General features: G+C 53.0%; 8 protein-coding genes across 8 annotated transcripts; 5 read left to right on the top strand and 3 right to left on the bottom strand.

Annotated features, from left to right (window-relative positions):
- Positions 1-889: 889 nt before the first annotated feature.
- Positions 890-2,883, top strand: BGZ61DRAFT_534292 (fungal-specific transcription factor domain-containing protein; the record flags this gene model as incomplete). Its single annotated transcript, XM_046254130.1, has 2 exons — positions 890-943; positions 1,006-2,883. 2 exons carry the CDS (start codon positions 890-892, stop codon positions 2,881-2,883), a joined length of 1,932 nt encoding a protein of 643 aa, XP_046102306.1.
- A 459-nt stretch (positions 2,884-3,342) lies between these two features.
- On the bottom strand, positions 3,343-4,359 carry BGZ61DRAFT_534293 (pectin lyase fold/virulence factor; the record flags this gene model as incomplete). The annotated part of the gene is made up of 1 exon (XM_046254131.1): positions 3,343-4,359. The coding sequence occupies one exon, from the start codon at positions 4,357-4,359 to the stop codon at positions 3,343-3,345; it is 1,017 nt and encodes a 338-aa protein (XP_046102307.1).
- Positions 4,360-4,924: 565 nt separating this feature from the next.
- Positions 4,925-6,488, bottom strand: BGZ61DRAFT_454946 (fructose-1-6-bisphosphatase). The gene has a single exon (XM_046246306.1). The coding sequence runs from the start codon at positions 6,422-6,424 to the stop codon at positions 5,405-5,407; it is 1,020 nt and encodes a 339-aa protein (XP_046102308.1). The 5' UTR covers positions 6,425-6,488; the 3' UTR covers positions 4,925-5,404.
- Positions 6,489-8,735: 2,247 nt separating this feature from the next.
- BGZ61DRAFT_479883 (uncharacterized protein) lies at positions 8,736-9,345 on the top strand (the record flags this gene model as incomplete). Its single annotated transcript, XM_046249136.1, has 2 exons — positions 8,736-9,133; positions 9,198-9,345. 2 exons carry the CDS (start codon positions 8,736-8,738, stop codon positions 9,343-9,345), a joined length of 546 nt encoding a protein of 181 aa, XP_046102309.1.
- A 688-nt stretch (positions 9,346-10,033) lies between these two features.
- Positions 10,034-11,157, top strand: BGZ61DRAFT_423552 (uncharacterized protein). Its single transcript, XM_046243570.1, has 2 exons — positions 10,034-10,359; positions 10,466-11,157. The coding sequence occupies exons 1-2, from the start codon at positions 10,121-10,123 to the stop codon at positions 10,992-10,994; spliced, it is 768 nt and encodes a 255-aa protein (XP_046102310.1). The 5' UTR covers positions 10,034-10,120; the 3' UTR covers positions 10,995-11,157.
- Positions 11,158-12,798: 1,641 nt separating this feature from the next.
- BGZ61DRAFT_479885 (uncharacterized protein) lies at positions 12,799-14,169 on the bottom strand (the record flags this gene model as incomplete). Its single annotated transcript, XM_046249137.1, has 4 exons — positions 12,799-13,226; positions 13,300-13,677; positions 13,746-13,833; positions 13,906-14,169. The coding sequence occupies 4 exons, from the start codon at positions 14,167-14,169 to the stop codon at positions 12,799-12,801; spliced, it is 1,158 nt and encodes a 385-aa protein (XP_046102311.1).
- Positions 14,170-15,611: 1,442 nt separating this feature from the next.
- BGZ61DRAFT_495380 (polysaccharide pyruvyl transferase-domain-containing protein) lies at positions 15,612-17,070 on the top strand (the record flags this gene model as incomplete). Its single annotated transcript, XM_046250869.1, has 3 exons — positions 15,612-16,026; positions 16,097-16,490; positions 16,566-17,070. The coding sequence occupies 3 exons, from the start codon at positions 15,612-15,614 to the stop codon at positions 17,068-17,070; spliced, it is 1,314 nt and encodes a 437-aa protein (XP_046102312.1).
- A 787-nt stretch (positions 17,071-17,857) lies between these two features.
- On the top strand, positions 17,858-19,357 carry BGZ61DRAFT_423560 (uncharacterized protein). Its single transcript, XM_046243571.1, has 2 exons — positions 17,858-18,175; positions 18,253-19,357. Exons 1-2 carry the CDS (start codon positions 17,939-17,941, stop codon positions 19,054-19,056), a joined length of 1,041 nt encoding a protein of 346 aa, XP_046102313.1. The 5' UTR covers positions 17,858-17,938; the 3' UTR covers positions 19,057-19,357.
- The last annotated feature ends 4 nt before the right edge of the window (positions 19,358-19,361 follow it).

Below are 19,361 nucleotides of genomic sequence, written 5' to 3' on the forward strand. Positions count from 1 at the left end.
ATGCCTATGCTTCTCCGCGAACGATTTCGAATTGGGACTATCTTTGCGGGTTGAATTGGGATTATCTTTGCGATTAGATTGGTGATAAACTCGACGATACCATGCCTCAAAGGTAGCTCGACAGGCCAGCCGAGGCGTGTTCGGCCTCGCTAATCTCAGCGAGACAGCGGGCTCATCCGCAATTCACTGAATACCTTCGCCGTGAGACATCCAGGTGACACTCGACCGAGACAATAGCGGCACAACTGCAGGCAATCGGATTGCCTTTCATTCCACTGCGTTAGCCCCCGCGATAAATGGTGCTCCTCGGCCTTACAGCGTGCGGGACATTGCGCATGACCATCCATCCCCCTGAAACGAGAGCAGTAAAAGCGCGTCGCTTCGAGACATCAAGACAAGGGGCATATGAGGCTTACTGCTCCCGGAGGAGTGTCTTCAATTGGAATTGGACCACGCTGCAATCTCAGGCCGTTCATGGCAGGCATCGTGTGAAGGGGCAGCGGCCTTATCTATGGCCTAAAAAGATACTTAATGGGGTTAGAGGTGCGCCAGACAATCGCTGCCAGCGTGACGCGTTTCTGTATGCGTGATAGGCTTGCTGTGAATGTCACGGCGGGAATCCTGGATCGGATGTGCGGCACGCTTGTCACTTGTCACTGATAATGAGGGAGCACAAGACTCTCGAGACCCTTGTCGTTCTAGGATAATCGATAATCAATTACCCCGCGTTATCTCGGGCTGCAGCTTGGCGGAACGATGTATCGTCTCCGCTCGTCGAGTTGTTTTCCATTAGTAACGCGTGCATACGACGGGCCTCTCTCTCCACGCAACCCCAGGTTTTTGGCCGTCGATGCCAAGCAAACCGATCTGCCAAGAGCGTCCCAGCCAGATGAAGTGCCGCTCCAAGTCCCGCGCGGGGTGTCGGACCTGCAAGATCAAACGGGTACATCCACTCCGTCTTATCGTGGCGCGTTGATGACGCTGAAGACGCTCACACACGCGTAGCTGAAATGCGGCGAGGAGCTCCCGCACTGCCGGAACTGCGTCTCCAAGGGCGTCGCTTGTCCGGGCTACCAGAAGGACCTTAAATGGTCGACCAAGTACGAGAATCGCCGCGTGTCATTGGCCGCTGAGCCTGTCGAGTTTGACCAGCTCGTCTCCGCTGTGTCAAAGTCGATTCGGGCACGCCCTGACCGGAAAGGACCAGCGCGACAGAAGCAGGAAACAAGACAGACTGCCGCAAATGAACCCCTCGCAAGCAGTACACAAGATGGAGACCTTCTTCTTGATCATGTCCCACCGGACTCGAACCAGCTCGCTGCCAACAGCCTCGTTCAGTTGGACACTCTGACGGCTTCCAACATGAGCCATTCTGATGAGCATTCGGCCGATAAGGATGCAATAGGAACGATCCCACAGCACGACAACAGACTGTTTAAATCGCCACAGCCCATTGGCAAGCACTCGGGTGGCACTAACCTGATACCACAAAGTCCCAGCCTCTGTCAAAGCCTAACCCAACCGTCCACTAGACTGGTAGAGCTCTGGTTCGAATCAGTGTGTGGCGTGTGGTCTGCATTCGATTCACCAGCCAATCCATTCCGCCGCCTCTGCTCATCCCTATGGGGCTCCTCAGAGGTTGTGTTCTATTCCCTTCAGAGTATGGCCAGCGCGTCACTCGCCATTGATTCACCTAGCGTCAAAGAAATCGCAACACAAGCTCCAAGACTAGCCAACCAAGCACTGATACAAGAGTTGCAAGCTCTATTCGAAGCGCCCAACTCTGTATCTTCAGTTCCCGCCGGTCTACTCATTTCCCTATTCTGCATGAGCTCATCCTGCAGCTGGGCAGATTCTAGAGAGCTGGGGCTGCAGTACCTGGGAAACGCTCGCGTTGTGCTGGATCTTCTCGAGCTAAACCTTCATTCCTTGCATCAGGAGGACCGCCAACTGTTGGGCTTCTTCAGAGGATGTCTCGTCTATGAACAGATGCTCCGTGGTATCGTTAGCAACCGTGAAGAAGACCTCAGTGCACTCTTGGAGTGGAATGCAGTCGACCCAGCGGCAGATCCTCTTGATCTACACTCTTGGACGGGTGTTTCCACTAGCATTGTCATGTTACTTGGGAAATCAATGGCCTTGTGTCGCAAGTCTCGCGATCTTTGGCGTCACCGACCAATTGCGACCTACAATCGGATGCTTCAGGCGCTTCACGATATCGAACAAGGGCAACAACTTGAGGAACGACTCTTGTCAATTGAGGTCCCCACGAAATCCGAAGAACGCGATACCGAATGTGATGAAGACGCTATTCGGGTCGATCTATACAACGCCACTGAAGCCTTTCGCCTGTCATCGCTGTTGCAACTATACCAAAGCTTTCCTGACCTGCTCTCAAGGCGCCTCCCGGGCGAGGAAGCCGGAGAAGGCCAGATGACCCAGAGCCAGTGGGTGACAGGGCTCGCTGTCCGTATCAGCAAGATCATAGAGGAAATACCATCCGCATCGCCCATGCGCTGCTTGCAGCCATTACTTTGCGTGTGTGCAGGCAGTGGCTTGCGATACGAGATGATCGAAGTCCCGCAGGTTTCATGCAATGAAACCCTGTTGGTCTCCGGCTCGGAACAGGGCGACGTGTCCGAAGATCTAGACACAATCCCAACAGCCTTATCCGATAGCAGATCCCTCGAAGTGTCTCAGGCAAGAGAATTCCTGCTCTCGCGGTTGAGCGAGCTGGAGCAAGGTATACTGTCAAACTCAGTGACTGTCGCGAAGCAGTTGCTGCTTGCGATATGGTCAGCATTTGACAAGGACACGCCGCTGGAGCAGAGCCATTGGATAGATATTATGACTGGCACGAAGTCATGGACCGTCTTTGGGTAATGCAGGGTGACAGGCTTATGATCATGTTAATGAAAGGACACTGGAGGAGTTTTCAAGATATCTATACCCTGTATCGAGTCGAAATATTGGATCAAATATATGTAAATGAGGACATGCTTCAATACTGAATATGAGCCACGCGGAGAGGATCCATCAGTGGAGCCCGCTTGCAAATGACCGACTTCCGTAAATATGTTCGACTTAGATTCTACACAAACAACTGAAGTCCATCTATGTATCATGTTGACACGATCTCTTCACGTTTCTGGAGAAAAGATATCTCGTATGTGTATTCGGAAAGGCAGATGTACTCGAACAATGAAAGTTGTCAGCTCGTGTTATATTGCATATCACATTCTAGTCGTTGCTAATTATGGGAATTTGCGTCCATTATTTTCCAAATTAGCCACGAATCCTTCCACTGGCGAGTTCCCGCTCCATAATGCCATTACAACCCTTCTAAAGATATGTAGCATCAACCCACCACTCCTTCGTGAAGCTGGCCCCCATAAGCTCCGTGATCTTAATTGGAGCAGTTAGCTCGCTGCTGAAGTTTGCCCTGACGCCTTCAGACCCAACACCCTTGTTCTTATACTCGCCGTAGACAATGTTGTCCACGCTTTGTGTGCTATCCCACCTCGACCATCCCTCGGGGTGAACCACGTCTCCGAGGGAGCTTTTCTGGAACACGACCCGCGAGTAGGGTCTCCATGGCCTCCCTAGGTAGGTCGACGCTTCGCCACTCGTTCCTGAAACGTCGCATTTGTTGAAGACGTAGAAAGAAGTGTTGTTTTCTGCGTCCCGTCCGTTGGCCGTGATGTAGCCGTCTCCCAGGGTTTCAATATCACAGTTCTCAAACCAGGCAGCGGCTCTGAGTCCAAAGATGAAGTCGACAGCACCGTTGATAAAGGTGTTGGCGTAAATCTGTCGTCCTTCGTTGGCATAGATGGTGTCCTGCCAACCCTCAAAGCTGCATCCGTAGAAGCCCAGGTCTGTTTGTTGAGCACTCAGAGCGAGGGCTTGACCGCTGGTGGCCGCAGCTCCAAATGTGTTGGCAACATTCATGTTGTACATCTTTACTCCAGAGGACCAGAGCCGGAGAGTCGCCGTCTCGTCATTACGAGTAATGTTGGGGGACTGTCTGGAAATGTTGTTGGTCAGAGTAACTTGGTTGTCGACGTAAGAGCGTGTGTCGCAGGTGTATCCTTGGACTTTGAGAGGACCAGAGAGAGGAGCGATATAAACTTGTTCCTTGTAGGTTCCGGGGAGCACAAAGATAACTTGCTCCTCCAGAGTGTCGTTCTTCAGGGCAGCAACAGCTTCACCAATGGTGCTAAAGCTACCTGAGTATGCACCGGAGCCGTCAACCACAAGGGCATCGGAAGCAGGTTGAGTCCGAGCATACCGGCTTTTGCAGCTCTTGGCTAAGGAGCCAGAAACAACGCTCACGAGCACCAGAAGCTTATTCACAAGCATCTTGTCAATAAAGAACCAGAAGGGCAGGATATAATCTGGAGAACAGCACAAAGAGCAAGCCCGTTCAAAGGAATCCCCTGGATATTTATGTCGGCGACCTAAATTTTCTAGACTCCTTTTCAAAACCAGATCCACCAATGGAGAAATATTTTCGGTTTCCCAGCTCATACTATTACCTGCGAGTACTTCCAAGCAGGTCATTGCGGTTGGAATCATCACGTACCCCCGGACTGTGAGGTTGGAACATTCCACCAATCAACAGAGGGCTGCCACAACTCCAAACAAGTACTCAATCTGGAACCATCATTTTTTACCTCCGAAGGGGCCGGTTTACTTTATTTTCGTACGAACTTGTGGATACTCTTGTTTCGAAATCATTGAACAGCAAAGTCAATTCTTGCCTGAGATTGCTTCCGCTCAAGGATTTAAAGCGTCGAATCCCCTGTGTCTCGTCGAAACTTCGACGTTCCAAGGACTTGGTCTTTCACAAACCCCTCAACCACTTCCTCGGCCTAAATTTGTTCCACATGCTCCTAGAACATTTCATGAGTCGACTAGGCTAGGCGGCCCCCGCGCGATTTTGAGATCCCTACAAGCCCTTGAGCCCACGAGGGCTCCCAAACCGGCGGTCTACAGTTTGTGACCCCAAGGTAAATGCAACGATTGACTCCTCGTTTTCCGGGGTAGGGGACTAAATAGGAAACGTTTTCTGGAGAAGCCGGGGAAGATGGGGTAGTATCCTGGGCAAATGGTTATTCGGCACCGGACCTGGCGTTGACTGGTGGAGGCAGTTGTTCCGCCAGGGACTGGGGTTGAGAACGGCTAGCCACGTTTGTTTTGCAACGCCGGAACACAGTAGAGTTTAGGGCTCTACTTTATTGAGAACGACGAGGGCGAGGGATACGTGTATTCAATGTGGCGCTCCGTCGTTATATGACATCAAAGTGACCCTGCAAATGTAGTACACTCCATCAACACAACCCTGAGCTGGAATTACCGAGCCATGGCAGCAAACATGTGATTTATTTTGCCAAGAGTCTCATGTTTACTTCCTTCGCAGAGCATCCCTTACGCTCTCAACCTCGCTAGCGGTGCCACAAACCAGTCCACCCCGTTCATCACAATCTTCCACTACCCTTCCGAGGATTCTCTCGCCATCAGCTGGATCAATAGCCTGGCCGCCTGCACATTCGAGCACAAGAGCTACGGGACACAGCTCATAGAGTCGTCGGAGCTTCGCCTTGCTAACCCCTGTGACCGGGGAGACGTACACGCCGTGTCCCTTGACCAGGGCATGGACCACATCGGGAATGAGCCCGCCAGAGTATCTCAAGGTGTACTTCTCCTGTACAAAGCGCGTGATGAGGCTCATATACTGAGGGTCCTCAGCCGCAGCACGCAGGTTTGCCGGAGCAAAGTAGCGCGTCTTGAAGGGCGGTTTCGCAAGCTGAACCTCGGGGCGGACTACCTCAACTCTTGGCGTGCCGTCTCCAGTCAAGCCGACTTCGAAACAGATCTCTTCCGTACCCGGAACACGCAGTGCCACGATTGCCGTCGTGCGCGGGCCGTAGACTCCAAGGATGGAAGCGACTTGCTTCTCCGCCGGATCCTGGTTGAGCGCAGTGACGCCATCCCACACGCCGATGATAGTACCGACAGTCCAGTTGGGTGCGATGATGGAGCTTCCATCGAGAGGGTCGAAGGCGACAGTGTATTGTTCCGCACTGGTGCTTGGTGCTGGTGTCTGCTCATCTGCTCGCGCAGGTCGCTCGATCGGGTCCTCCTCGCTGCTGGCCGTGAAGATTGTCGGGCACTTGGCGATAGTATCACGGATAATATTTTCCGCCAAAACGTCTACATTGAGCTGCTCGTCACCGAACGCATTCGCAGACCCAACGAGGGAGACGTTAGTAGAGCCCCTCAGCGCCTTGCCAATCTCAGCGACGCCATTGAGAAGCGCTGGGAGGATGTTCGTATAGAGCGACTCTCGCGAGGCTGGACGATTCAGCGATTGCAGCCACGAGACCAGCTCCATGTTTGAACCATTTCCCTCTTGACTAGCCATGGCGTGATTGTTTGGTAGGATATGGCATGTAGAGTGGGTGTTTGATGTGATGTGAAGAAATTGGCTCAGTGGTTGGATGGATAGCCTTCTGTGGAACCACGGGTCTTTTGAGCTCAAAGTGGAACTAGCTCACAATCTCAGCCACTGAACATTCGCTTCCAGCATCAGCGTCATACGATCCAGCATCAAGACCACTTCTACTCATGTACTAAATACTATACCCGATTGGCCCCGGATTGAGGTTGTAAAAGGTTATGGCCATACCTCCACGATTATGCGCTAGACTTCCAAGACATGAAGCAAGCAATTATCGATCGAGAGAGCTGAAAAAGCATATGTCGAGACACGGGTAAATGAGGATGGAGATTATTGATTTATTACGACAAAGGCTCCCTCAAATATGACATAATAGTTGTCGGCAAGCGCTGTCTGTCCTGTCTTTTACCATGTATCCTAGCTATTATGGTCCCCTTCAGAAAAAGCCCTCTGACGACTATAATCCTCGCTTAGAAGAATGAATCTCTGTATTGTTCTTGTTAGCATGTTTGCTGTCATCCCTGTTTACGGTTTCTACAGGATAGACTTCCTGGATGATTCATGGTAGCAGGATGATGGAAGTGGTAACAAAATGCAATTCCGCGGAAGAAATATAGAAGAGGAGTCCGAAATCATAGTTCTCGTGGTTGCGGCTTGGTTTGCAAAAGGGTAAAACAGATGCAAGATCCCTTGCCCAGCTGCACTACCTGGAGAGGTCAAGGATCACATTGTTGTAATTGTTCCGCCTCAGCCAATGCCGCCGGAGGGTACTTACTCCCTCAATCAGAACTATTAGCAGGGGGTATTTACGCAAATTCCATTTCTCCGTTCCATTTCTCCGGGATCTCGATGTGAATGGGTAAATACCAAACTGCAACTTCATGGACACATTGACCCATCCGGCTTCAGCAGAGTGACTGGTAAAAGGATACACGCCCAATATCGACGATAGTAGACGTGCTTAGGCCTCGAACCAATACGTCTCTACTGATGCTATATAGCCAAGTAGGATTGGTTACCACGCGAGGGTTTCAGAGTCGTCGACGGATCCCGCCCATGTGGGAGGAAATGTATCCAAATAATTTCTGCGCGGATGAAGCTCGAGGCATTCTTTCCAGAGTTTGATATAAAGATCACGAATAGCAACAATATATGTATTCCAACATCGCGGAATCTCAACTTTAGCACCATGATCCTAGCACTCTTTATACTCCTGCCAGGTGATATGTAATCCACAATCTATCAAAAAGCGACGTATTTACAAGATCACCCCATCATATTGCAGGGTTCTTAGCTCCGTGGCGGCCTTGCCATATAGATTTCCCACTGACCCCTCTCTATCCACCTGTCTGAGCTATCAGCATTGGAGTCCCGCTCAGTTGCTTCAGTGTGCAGAGTAATCTACTAGTTACATCTAAACCGGCCCATGTCTGCTGTCCGTTTCAGATTTCCCTTACATACAGTACAGTAGGTATCGAGTGTACGTACCACTACTTATCAACAGCAACGGTCTGCAAGCAGCGAGTGCATGCAATCATGTCAGATGACGGTGCATGTTTTCAGACTCGCTGTGTGAGCATGTGACTTCACCTTTCTGCGGCGTAATAGATCTGCCAAGATCCGAAAACGGCATTGGACGCGATCATGTTGTTGGTTGTCATCGTGTTGGTCGCACGACGCAGCATTGCGCTCGCGTCCCGAATTCGGGCGCGACGCCATAACGCGAAACGCGAGCACGGAAAGTGGTAGTGAGGAGCAGCCAAACCCACCCTTAACCAACAAGTCAAGTTTCTAACCGGGTTTCCATGCTGCAACGATGCCAAGGGCTGTGCGCAATCTCAATGTAGCAAAAGGCAGCGACACCATGATCTTTGCTGGAGCCTTGTGTCCACAATATGTACTCGCATACAGGGATTGTCGTCCTCACACTTCGCATACCGGGATCTTGCACCGCCCAAAGAGTCCATGACAATGAACCAGTCCACTTAGATCCACAAGGCAGAGCAGATAGGATGAACCAGCAACCAACAAGCATGGTCCATGAGACGTAATGCCCAGACAAGTTCCGAATGCGAGGTGAATTGTTCATGCGATGAACTACTTAGATGAACCAACATGATTATGGTAACACCAACGAGGAAGCAATATTGAAGATAAAACCTACACTGCCCAACCCAATTCCGTGCTCTTCCGTACCGACACATCGCACAACAACCTTCTCAATCATCATCATCCATTTCACCTTAGGTTTCTCAGCAACTTTTTACCATTCACAATGGGTTTCAAGTCGACTTTCATGCAGCTAGCACTTGTTCTGCCGAGCTTTCTCATCGTATCATCCTCACCTGTTGAAGGGAGACGAAGCCCTCCACGTGAGAGAGACTTCCAGGGCCTGGCAGATAACTACCTCAGCCTTTGGGGCGGCGAGCTGTCTCTGGTTGACTCTGTGATTCACCCCAAAATATCACTCATTGCTGATCGTCTCCCATCCTCTGTCGGCAGCGACGTCATCCAAGTTGGCAACATCGAAGAGTACGTTGCATTCGTGCAGAAGTCAAGGGCCGGCTGGAAGGAGTACAACTTCGACGTTATCCACATGGTTGGAAATGGAAACCAGATGGCAATTCGGTGGAAGATGAACGGTATCACCACTGCGAACATGACGCTACCGACGTGAGTGACGCTGGAACGAAATTTACACCTCTCCTTGATTCATACTAACGCAATTGGTATACAGCACTCTTGATCCTGGCTCTCCAGTCACTTACAACGGAACCGATTTCCTAATCTTGGATGACTGCACTGGGCTGGTTAAGGAGGTTCATATGGCCCAAGACTTCATCACCTTCTTCCATGCCTTGGGCCTGGAGGCAGTTACTGTCTGAACTTCAATATTGCGATTCAATTTGATGATAACGAGTGATTGTGCGATCATTTGGCTGAAATAGGGTATCTTGGCCTCTGTTTGTAGATCAGGTGGTTGCCTGATGCTCACCATCGAGACAAATTGCGAATAGCGGGTTGCAGTTTAGGACAAAGGAGATTGGAAAGTGTGATCCTTGAAGTGGTATACCTGTTATATTCTAAGCTATAGCTGTATATATTTTATGATAGTTTTATTGTTTCCCCCATTCGTCCCACTCCGCATCTCTCATCCAGTTTGTCGTACCCGGACATCGTTTTCGCCCTTTAGCGAGCTGGATACACACACGCAGAATCAACCAGCTTGCATCCACTAGCAGTGATCCCTGAGTACATCAAGGAAGAGTGCCGATCTAGATTTTCCAAATCGGACGCCAAAACATGCGGCCGTGCATCACTCGTGAACAAACCAGGCGGCCTGCATTGGCAGACGCAGCTGCTAATGTGCTGCGAAAGCGAAATGGGCGTTCTGCCTCAAACATGGCTGAAGATGGCGGTTTGAAGTGAGACATCATGGGGTTTAGCAATTACAAATTTACAGAAATACGAATCATATTGGCGCCATGTCTCTCTCTCTCTCGTCTTCAGATCATCAAGTTTCCATTCCTCCATGCGGGCAAATGGAAGCCGCCTTAGCGGGGCCGCCATCAAACAACCTCATATTTATTCCCCGCCCCCGCCTTCAACATCGGCTGTCACCAAGACGTTTTGTTTCCTTCATAATCTTCGACTTCCACAATGGCAACCAACGTAAAAAACGTCACCGAGTTCTCGTACGTGACTCTCAACGAGGGCGCAGATGCTTTCGACGAGTCCAGCGACGCCGGCAAGGCCCTAGCGAATGCCCTCGACACGGTCATGAAGCAGCCTGGTGCTCAGCGCGTTTATACCGGTCTTGAGATTGAGGATCCCTCAAGGTTGTGGCTGTTCCTGGACTGGGAGAGCGTTGATCACCATTTGGACTATCGCAAGAGCGAGTGAGTGTTTTTCCCCTCCCTCGTTGTAGTTTGGATGATGCAATTGGCACTCTTGCCACTCACACGACACCAATAAAGTACTGACCTCTTGCTTCTTTATTTTCAGGTTACATGGACCGGTGATTGACTCTCTCAAACCCCATTGCGACTTTGCCAAAAGCATCAACAAGCATGTCGCCGTCAACCCTTTCCCCACTGAGGATGTTCTGGACAAGACCCGGTCACCCGTGACTGAGGTTCTTCTCGCCTACTTCCCCTCAGACTACAGCGACGATTCGCGGGCCGTCGCGAAAAGACGCCTAGAGGAGTTTGCCGGCAGAAGTCTCAAGAACTCTCCCGACTGGCGGGGCATCAGCTACGGCTGGAGCGTGGAGAATGACGTTCCAGTGAAGGGCGACGAGTCCAACTCCGGCGCCTTGCTAGTGGCATTTATCGGTTGGCCGAGTCTTGAGGCTCACCAGAAGTTTCGTGAGACGGAGGCTTTCAAGGAGAATATTGGCTTGCTAAGGGAGATTCCGGGTTTGACAAAGTTGAGCGCTTTCCATGTCAGCTGCGTTAGCCAAGCTGCCGAGGGAGCTCCGAATTCCTACGAGGACCATCACCATGATCATGAGCACTCAGGTGGTTGTTGCTAAGTTGAAGGATTTCATGTATCAGTAACTACGGACTATCACACCAATGATGCGTTTGCCTCGGAGCCTACCGTATCGACTCAGTGAATTGGCACTGAATCCTGCTCCCACTTATTGCCTTCGGGGTTTTTTATACCTAATAATTTAGGAAATCTAAGCCTTATATAGTTGAGCTTTAGTCCATAAAAACAGGGCTAATTTATCGAGCCGATCCGGTAGTGGACTGTTTCCAGGAGGACCTGACTGCAGTTGAGTTCAACGACAGTGTCTATTTCTGTCCACAGGAGTTATGCAACTGGTGTCCTAGATGCAACTGGCGTCCTGATACATGTCATTACGAAGATGTCCATCTATGGTTAGTCTACTGTAGGTATTGGGGCGACTCGTCTGAGTGGCTGCCAGGTCAAGATGTCGACCGAATTGGAATACGAATATTTAACCGACATGGATGCAATTCCCAATACGAGATGTGACATCATCCTCAGTTGAGCTACCTTCATCATATTCAATTCGCCGAAAGTCACCATGACTCTGATAGAGCCTCATAGTGTAAGACAGTAGTCGGGGAGCTCAGTCATCCAATAGCCCGACACTATCGGACCATTTTCAAGCTCACAAAGCTAATCGACCGTGCCGCTCGGAACAGCGTCATTATCACCGAGCTTCCCGAACTGGCGGCTACTGTGGATCGATTGCCAAGAGGACGCGCGGCAGCCAGGGGTGAAGGCAGGGCCCACGGTCTTGGCGATGACGACCGATGGTGGCGCTGCGGCTGGCGTGATTTCGGAATCCTTTTTCGCGCCGATTGTTGTCCCCATCTCGTGTTCCCCAGCGAACCGATACAAGGATATAGGTGCATGGTGCTGGTTGCGATAAACCGACGAACCCAAATAATCGGTATTATAATAATGCTCCGGGAACTGAGGATCCCTCATATCGGAGATAGGAAGCTGTTGACTGGATTGTGATGCCAAACTAAAGACTTTCTAAACCTGAATTAGCCCTAATGAATTATTACGGAATGCATAAACATAATCTAGTCCGATAATTATTGGTCCCAATTTAATTAGCTGGACACCCCCTCGTCTCCCAAGTCTCGAGACATTTGGCGTGGTCCTTCCGAGACTCAGACATATCTGTCTGGGTCCATCGCCATGTCCTTGGATCCTTACACGAGTCATGTGTCTCACAGACACGACAGTTCCTGACAAAATACGGCCGCTCTAGTCCCCTCTGGAGCGATGATGTCAATTCACCGACCAACCAAGGGAATCAATTGGCAAGCTTGCGCAAAATGATTCAGGGTTCGGAATGCGAAATACCATTTCTCAATGAGATTAGATTCCTAGCGATGAATTAGCCATGGGGAATTCAATACCACAAGGTTATAGACAGAATATTCATTATTCCCAGATTAGAAAGATTACTAGCATGGATACGTACGGGCCTATTCAGAGATATCGGTTTGGCCCGGAGGTGGCGTTTTAAAGATGACCCCAATGCGAACTATTGAATGCCCAACAAGGCTGAACCATTTTGGGGCCATCTTGGAGCCATCTTGGGGCCAACAGAGCCAAGGCACGGGCCAAATTGTTATCTATAACGAAGAACATGTGTTGTTGAGCATCGCTCCGGGTAAGATCGAGCTACGATGTAGTCGAAGAACCTCATGTCAGCCTCCATGTCTTGACAAGGTCGTTTTATCGAGTACACCAGGAAAATGCCATGCGAAGATTTTACGTTTTCTATTGAGACAATAAAATACACTCATCTACTCATCTAAATGATTGCCAGTGTCAACTGGACTCTATTTTCGCTCTTCCTGGTTGATCTCAGTGTCCTCCTTTGTTGAGGGGAGAACTCCAGCAGCCTTCAAAGCAGCCTCCCTGGCCTTGGCCCAAGCATAAACAATACCGCTGACGAAGCCGAGCAAAATAGCCGACACGCTACCGAACGTCACAGGCGCCGAGAAGAAAATCAAGCCGCTGACGGCAATGGGCAGTTTGTTGAGAGCGCCGACCATGGAGTACGTAGTCGATGACGTCACTCTGATGCACCACGCAGAGCAATACGAGATGAAGATGGCGGCCAGACCCGAGTAGATGATACCGATGAAGATGTGGTTGCGCGATTCGACAGGGAAGTTGGCGGCGAAGTTGGCGCTGGACCAATCCTCGGTGAGAATGGAGAAGGCGAACAGCACAGGGATCGTCAGGAGGGTGTTGTAGTACATGGCTGCAGATTTGTTAGCAATGGTTGGCAGCGTGGCTGTGTTAAGTCGAAGATTGACAAGGCGGGAGATACTTACTGTCCATGTCCTTGAAGTTCATGGCCTTAATCACCTTGCGCATGCCCAAAACATACGTGGCGGTGCAAAAGACGTTCAATGCCATCCACGTGTATCCAAGGTTGAGAGTGGCCATGGCCTTGTTATCGGTGGAGGATACATCGCCGGCGACGGCGCTTTGGATATCAGCCCAAGCAGCAATGATGGAGCTCAGAACCATCAGCGAGAAAGAGAGCAGCGCAGGCTTGGTGACCTTGCCGCCAAACCACAGGACCTCGCCATAGGCGATGGCAATGATGGTCAAGTTCTTGAAGATTGTGTAGACGGGCACCGACAGGAACTGGAGGGCCTTGGTGCTGGTGTAGATCATGCCGACGAGGAGGAGCGAGATGGGGAACCCTGAGACACGCGCAAGTCAGCCAGCCATTCTATGTGGAGGGGGGCGTTCGGCGAGGCGAGCGACGTACATTTCTTAGCCTTGACGGGGTCGAAGGTTGCGACCTGAATCAAGCCAAACTTCTTGCACGTGGTGATTGCGAAGATACAGACGACGGCCTAGAAGGGGGTGGTTAGTTGGATGCGCTCGATCGAGACCGCGCGGGTGCGGAATGGCAGGCATCGACGCACCTGGATGGCGAGATACAGGAAGGTGAGGTTCCAAGAACTGCCGGAGACGACGTATTTGTTGACGACGGTCATGCTAATGGACGAGACGCAGTACGCGACCACCGAGACGGGGCCATTGTCGACGACGTCGGCGAGCGACTGCGGCATGCGAGACCGAAGCGTCACGGGCGGAGGGCGAGCGTTGACTGCATCTTCCCTGTTGCCGCCGTCGAAGTTCTCGAGCATCGGGATACCGGCCTCCTCATCCTTGTTGTTGGCGACCATGGCGACGGGCTAAACGAATGAATGAACTGTAGTAGGTGAAGGTATCGCGAGAGAATGAGAGAACACTGCGCGCTACAGCAATTGAATTGAAATTATGGGGGGAGGGAGGAGTCTGCCAAGCAACTGTCGGACGCTGGACCAGATCTTGACGTCGAGATGGCGCAGGATGCACTTTGCAAGGAGGGGGACCACAATATGCGGCCTCGCGTGACGAAATGCCACCCGCTTTATCGAAATCACTTTATCAGAGCGGACTAACAATCTAGCTGATACGTACTACGTAGTAGCACATTGGGAATGTCCCGAAATGTGGACCTCATTTGAAGGACACATTGTGACATGGTTTGACTGCCGTCCATACGCGGGAGGCGGCGAGAGTGCCGTCCATGCAGTCCGTCCATACACGGATATCTGCAGCGACTAAGTTAGGGGATGACCAGGTCTAGATGACTAGGTCCAGATAACAATGACGGCCGTTTCAGACAAGCATTTGGAGGATCGCTCCTGGAAGCGTCCTGGAAGGGCCCGCGGCGGACCCCCAAGTGGACTCGGGCAATCTGGACAGGCTTATCAGAGTCGACAGCGCTGAAGTTCCTTGGCCACGCAGCCACTCAGCGCAGCGCAGCCGGGGCGTGTAGGTGTCGCTTACCATGTATGATTATGCACTTGGGGACATTTGGTCCCAGACATGCAGCCGCTAAATGAGCGCGGTGGAGGCGTAGCACAGAGAGAGTAATCAGGGGGGGGGGCTGAGAATGCCTTGGCGTCGCGGGAGCAGACAAAGAAAAAAAAGGGGAACAGCCAAAACAAGGAGGCGGCCAAAGACATGACGGGTGTGCCATGCCATTAATTTATTCTGCGAGAATAATGTACTACTCTGTCATAGTATGGGCTTCTCTAGTTCTGCATCCCTCATGAAACTACTGCAGAGAGGGGGGGGTGGCGCGTTCAGCCCAACTTGTCAACCCGGCGTCCCATTTTCCAGCCCTGAACTTAGCGTACAAAGCAGTTGCACAGTAACTAACTACAAGGAGCAGCGGGGAAAGGTTTGAGTTGTGCTGGGGTCTTCGCTGGAGGAGAGCACAACCAGTGAGCGGTGCAACGCCCGTCATCCCCTTTCCACGCCTCTGGGCCTAGCTAGGCGCCACGGCCGAGACGGGGTCTCAAGATGCATACTAGGATGCTTACTCCGGAGGCCATCCTACGTAGTCACTAATTAAAGACCTGGTGGTGGCGGGCCATTCGGGGGGGTGGCGCAAATGTCCCCCAGTCAGTCGGCCGGAATCCATCCCTAGACGATCTGGTCAGCCGCGGAGCAAAAAAGGAGCCCTGTCGCGTCTGTGTCGGATGGTCTCTTTAGTCTCTGAGCTGAGATCTCTCCTCCGCCTCTCTTTTCGGACACACATCGAATCGACACGATCCCATCGCGTGCCACCTTCGCGATGCTGCCCAGTAACCCGTTCGGCCGTCTGGCGTACGTCGTCGTCGGGCTCGTCGTCACCTTCACGCTCGTGCTCGTCGCCCGCGGCACGACGGGCGTGCCAACCTTTTCCATCCCGCAGTCGCTGTGGCATCCCACCTTCAGCGAGAACGTGACCGAGGAGGCCGTCCCCGAGGAGCAGAAGCCCTTGACGGACGTCTCGTACGACCTCAACTCGCCGCCCAGCACCGGCTGCGAGGATGTCGTCAACGACCTCCAGCAGCGCCTCATCCAGGCCTACACGCAGCGCCTCAAGGGCATCCGCTACGCCAACATCTGGGGCTACCTGGAGACGGAGAACAAGGGCGACGCCGCCATCTGGTCCGCGCAGCAGATGATGCTCGCTACCTTGGGAATCGAAACTATGGAAGCCTGCCGTACGCCTCCTCCCGCCGCCCCGACCGTCCGTCCTGTGGGACACTGATGACTGACGCAACTCACGTATAGGCTTCATGCACAAGGGCTGCAACATGACCGAGTTCACGGCCAGACTCGACGAGCACCGCCCCCATTCCGGCATCATCATGGCCGGCGGCGGCAACTTCAACGACTACTACTGGGAGGACCAACCGTCGCGCATGGAGATGATCTCCACCTACACGAACGTGCCGATACGAGCCTTCCCCCAGAGCATCCACATGACCAAGAAGGACCGGATCGAGCAGACCCGCGAGGCCTTCGGCAAGCATCACGACCTGCAGCTCGCCGCGCGCGACAAGCCCAGCCACGACTGGCTGGTGGAAAACTTCGGCAAGGTCGACGGCATCGAGACCGACCTCGTTCCCGACATTGCCTTCATGTGGGGCAACCGATCTGATTTTAGAGTCAACACGCAGAAGAAGTGAGTTTCACGGTTAAGCGGCCGTCGTGTCGCGTGTATTTCTCGTGTTCGCCCTTGCTAACGCACCGCTTTCAGGTGGGACGTCCTCATCCTCGCTCGCAAGGACGCGGAAATCGCAGAAGGCGACTCGTCCAGCATCCCCTGGGGCAAAGGCTTCCTGGATCTCGGCTCCGTCGGCAACGTCACGTACAACAAGGTCGACTGGAAGTTTACCGACACGCCGCACATCAACGGGCCCAGCGAGGACGACAAGAAGGACAGCAAGGACAAGCCCGAGGAGCCGCCCCGCGAGAACGGCACCAACCAGCGGGCGTGGGCCAAGTCGATCGCGGGCTTCGAGCTCCTCGGCTCGGCGCGCTTCGTCATCACCGACCGGCTCCACGGGCACATCATGTCGACCGTCATCGGCGTGCCGCACGTCCTGATGGACAGCAAGCTGGGCAAGAACCTCAACTTCCACAACACGTGGACGCGCGACTGCAAGTGCACGCGCGTCGCGACCAGCATCGAGCAGGCGCTGGACGTGGCGAGCATGTGGTTTGCCGAGAACGAGGACGATGACGACACGTTTTTTCTCTAGATTGCTTTTTCATCTTGGATCATTTCGTCTCCAGCGAGCAAAAGGGCTTGGCATAGAGGGGCTGGGACTCGGAAACGGTCTCGGATAGTTTCGTGTAGACAAGGGTCTAATGTAAAACCTGTACACTAGCAATCGACAACGCGTCGAAGCCCATGACGGCATTGACGGTAACTACCTAATTGATTAATTGATTGATCAACTCTAAACCCTCAAAACACTTGGCTGATGCTGCCAAGGCTGACCACGTGTTGTTTTGTCAAGAACACATGGAGCTGATTTCATTTCTGCACAACGCTGTCTCGACGGAGTTTTGCACAGATTCGGGACGCTGCTTTCCCGGCCATGTCACCGTGCGCTAATTAATTCCCATGGCGATGTTACCATGTTCGACGGCTCCTGGGAACCTGGTCCGGGGCAGCACTTCCTTCGGACCTTTGGTGCAAATCCTCTAGTCGATAACAAGGCGAAAGGATGATCGCTATGGGGGGGGATGGGATAGACAGGGGCGCTTCCTAGGCTGATCGACACAGTAAGCGCTGAGCAGGCCATTCCTAATCATAGCGAGTGGCGCTACCAGTTCAGTGCTTGGCCTGTAGCCCGTCTCGAATGAAATGAGTCCCAGTAGCTCGCTCCCTGTCTCCCGCTTATGCCGTCTTTGTTATGGTACCTGCACGCCCATTCAACGGGAGTCTTAGACGCCCCCCCCCCTCCCCCTATGGTTCAGTTCAGTTCACCATGTTCATTATGTAATTCCCCAGCTGGACACACAAGGCTGCTTTCGTTGAGTGACACTTCCGCGTATCCTGCGAATACAACTTCGTCTGTCTAAACCTGCTGTGTGTTCCTGTGTTTCCTCTGCACCACCATCATGGCTGCCACGAACTCGTCGCCGTCCGACTCGTCGCCGCCGTCGCGGACCCGGGTCGCCCTGACGGTGCTCTTCCACTCGTCGTGCGCCATCTGGAGCACCATCTTGTCCAAGTCGGCCCTCAACGGCGTCGAGGCTCCCGTGACGCTGCTGGCGCTGCAGACGACGGTGCAGCTGCTTCTCCTGACCATCATCGGCACCTTTACGGGATGGATCCAGCTCTCGCGACCGCCGGCGGTACGTTCACCCTTGCGCGGAATTGGAACCCAAAGTCAGAGTCTGGACGACAGCTCGCTAACGCTTTCATCGCACAGGCCTGGATCGCCATCCTCCCCCTCACCATGGCTCGCCTGGTGGGCATCCTCGCAAAGACATTCTGCCTCGCCTCCGTCAACGCGTCCGTGTACCAGATCGCGCGCGGCCTCCTGCTCCCCTTCACGCTGCTCTTGTCGCTCATGGTGCTACGCCCTCGCCCGTACTACCCCCCGCTGTCGCTCGCCGGTTGCGCCGTCGTCATGTCGGGCTTCGGCGCAGGCATGACGGCCGACTATAGCCAGATGCTCACGAGCGGCAAGGGCGTGCTGCTGGGCATCGGATCCAGCTTCACCACGGCCGTCGAGTCCGTCGTCGTCAAGCGCTTCCTGGGCAAGGGCGACGAGGGCATGTGGCAGATGGTCTGGATGTCCAACGCCATGGCGGTGCTCTTCTACATTCCTCTGCTGCCGCTCTCGGGCGAACTCACCACCATCTCCAACCTCATGGAGCCCACCGTCGAGGGGCCCAGCGTCCACAAGTTCCTGGGCATGGCCATGCTCACCGGACTGTCGGGCTTCCTGCTCACCATTGCCACCTTCATGCAGATCGCCGTCACCAGCCCCACGACGCACATGATCGTCACGGCGGCGCGCGGCGTGGCACAGAGCTCGCTCGCCATTGTGCTGCTCGGCGAGACCCTCACCGTCGACCGCGCCGGCAGCATGCTGCTCATCCTCAGCGGCAGCGCGCTCTACGGATGGGCCAAGGACCGGCACATGCAGAGCAAGAAGGCGCCCGCCAACTACCTCCCGGTTTCCCGCGAGGAGCCAGCCACGGAGCTAGAGATGAAGGAGCCTCGGTAGACGACCATCACATATCACTAAGCCAGTCTTGGACGACATGGGCGCCGGTTTCATTTTGTGTTTAAAGGGATCTGGGGAAATACGCGTAGACGAACTGCCTTGCCGATCCACTCGGCTGGACTGCATACCTATGCACCACTTTGTCTTCTTCCTCCCACACGGGGCAGGCATTAATACGAGCGAGCATAGACTTAGAAACTTAAGCTTAAAAGCCGTACAAAGTAGAAATAAACAATGGCCTTAGGCCCTACAGCCCGCGTCCCCCTCGCTCTCCTGGCAAGGCGAACAGTGTTTCTTCAACGGGG

The sequence above is a fragment of the Ilyonectria robusta genome (genome assembly GCF_021365365.1).
Source record: "Ilyonectria robusta strain PMI_751 chromosome Unknown BGZ61scaffold_14, whole genome shotgun sequence".
NCBI lineage: Eukaryota > Fungi > Ascomycota > Sordariomycetes > Hypocreales > Nectriaceae > Ilyonectria > Ilyonectria robusta.

Excerpts from the sequence above, each read along its gene's own strand:
- BGZ61DRAFT_454946 (XM_046246306.1), bottom strand. The coding sequence starts at position 6,424 with ATGGCTAGTCAAGAGGGAAATGGTTCAAACATGGAGCTGGTCTCGTGG.
- BGZ61DRAFT_423552 (XM_046243570.1), top strand. The coding sequence starts at position 10,121 with ATGGCAACCAACGTAAAAAACGTCACCGAGTTCTCGTACGTGACTCTC. Across the intron at positions 10,360-10,465 it reads TTGGACTATCGCAAGAGCGA|GTTACATGGACCGGTGATTG; the intron begins GTGAGTGTTTTT and ends CTTTATTTTCAG.
- BGZ61DRAFT_423560 (XM_046243571.1), top strand. The coding sequence starts at position 17,939 with ATGGCTGCCACGAACTCGTCGCCGTCCGACTCGTCGCCGCCGTCGCGG. Across the intron at positions 18,176-18,252 it reads AGCTCTCGCGACCGCCGGCG|GCCTGGATCGCCATCCTCCC; the intron begins GTACGTTCACCC and ends TTCATCGCACAG.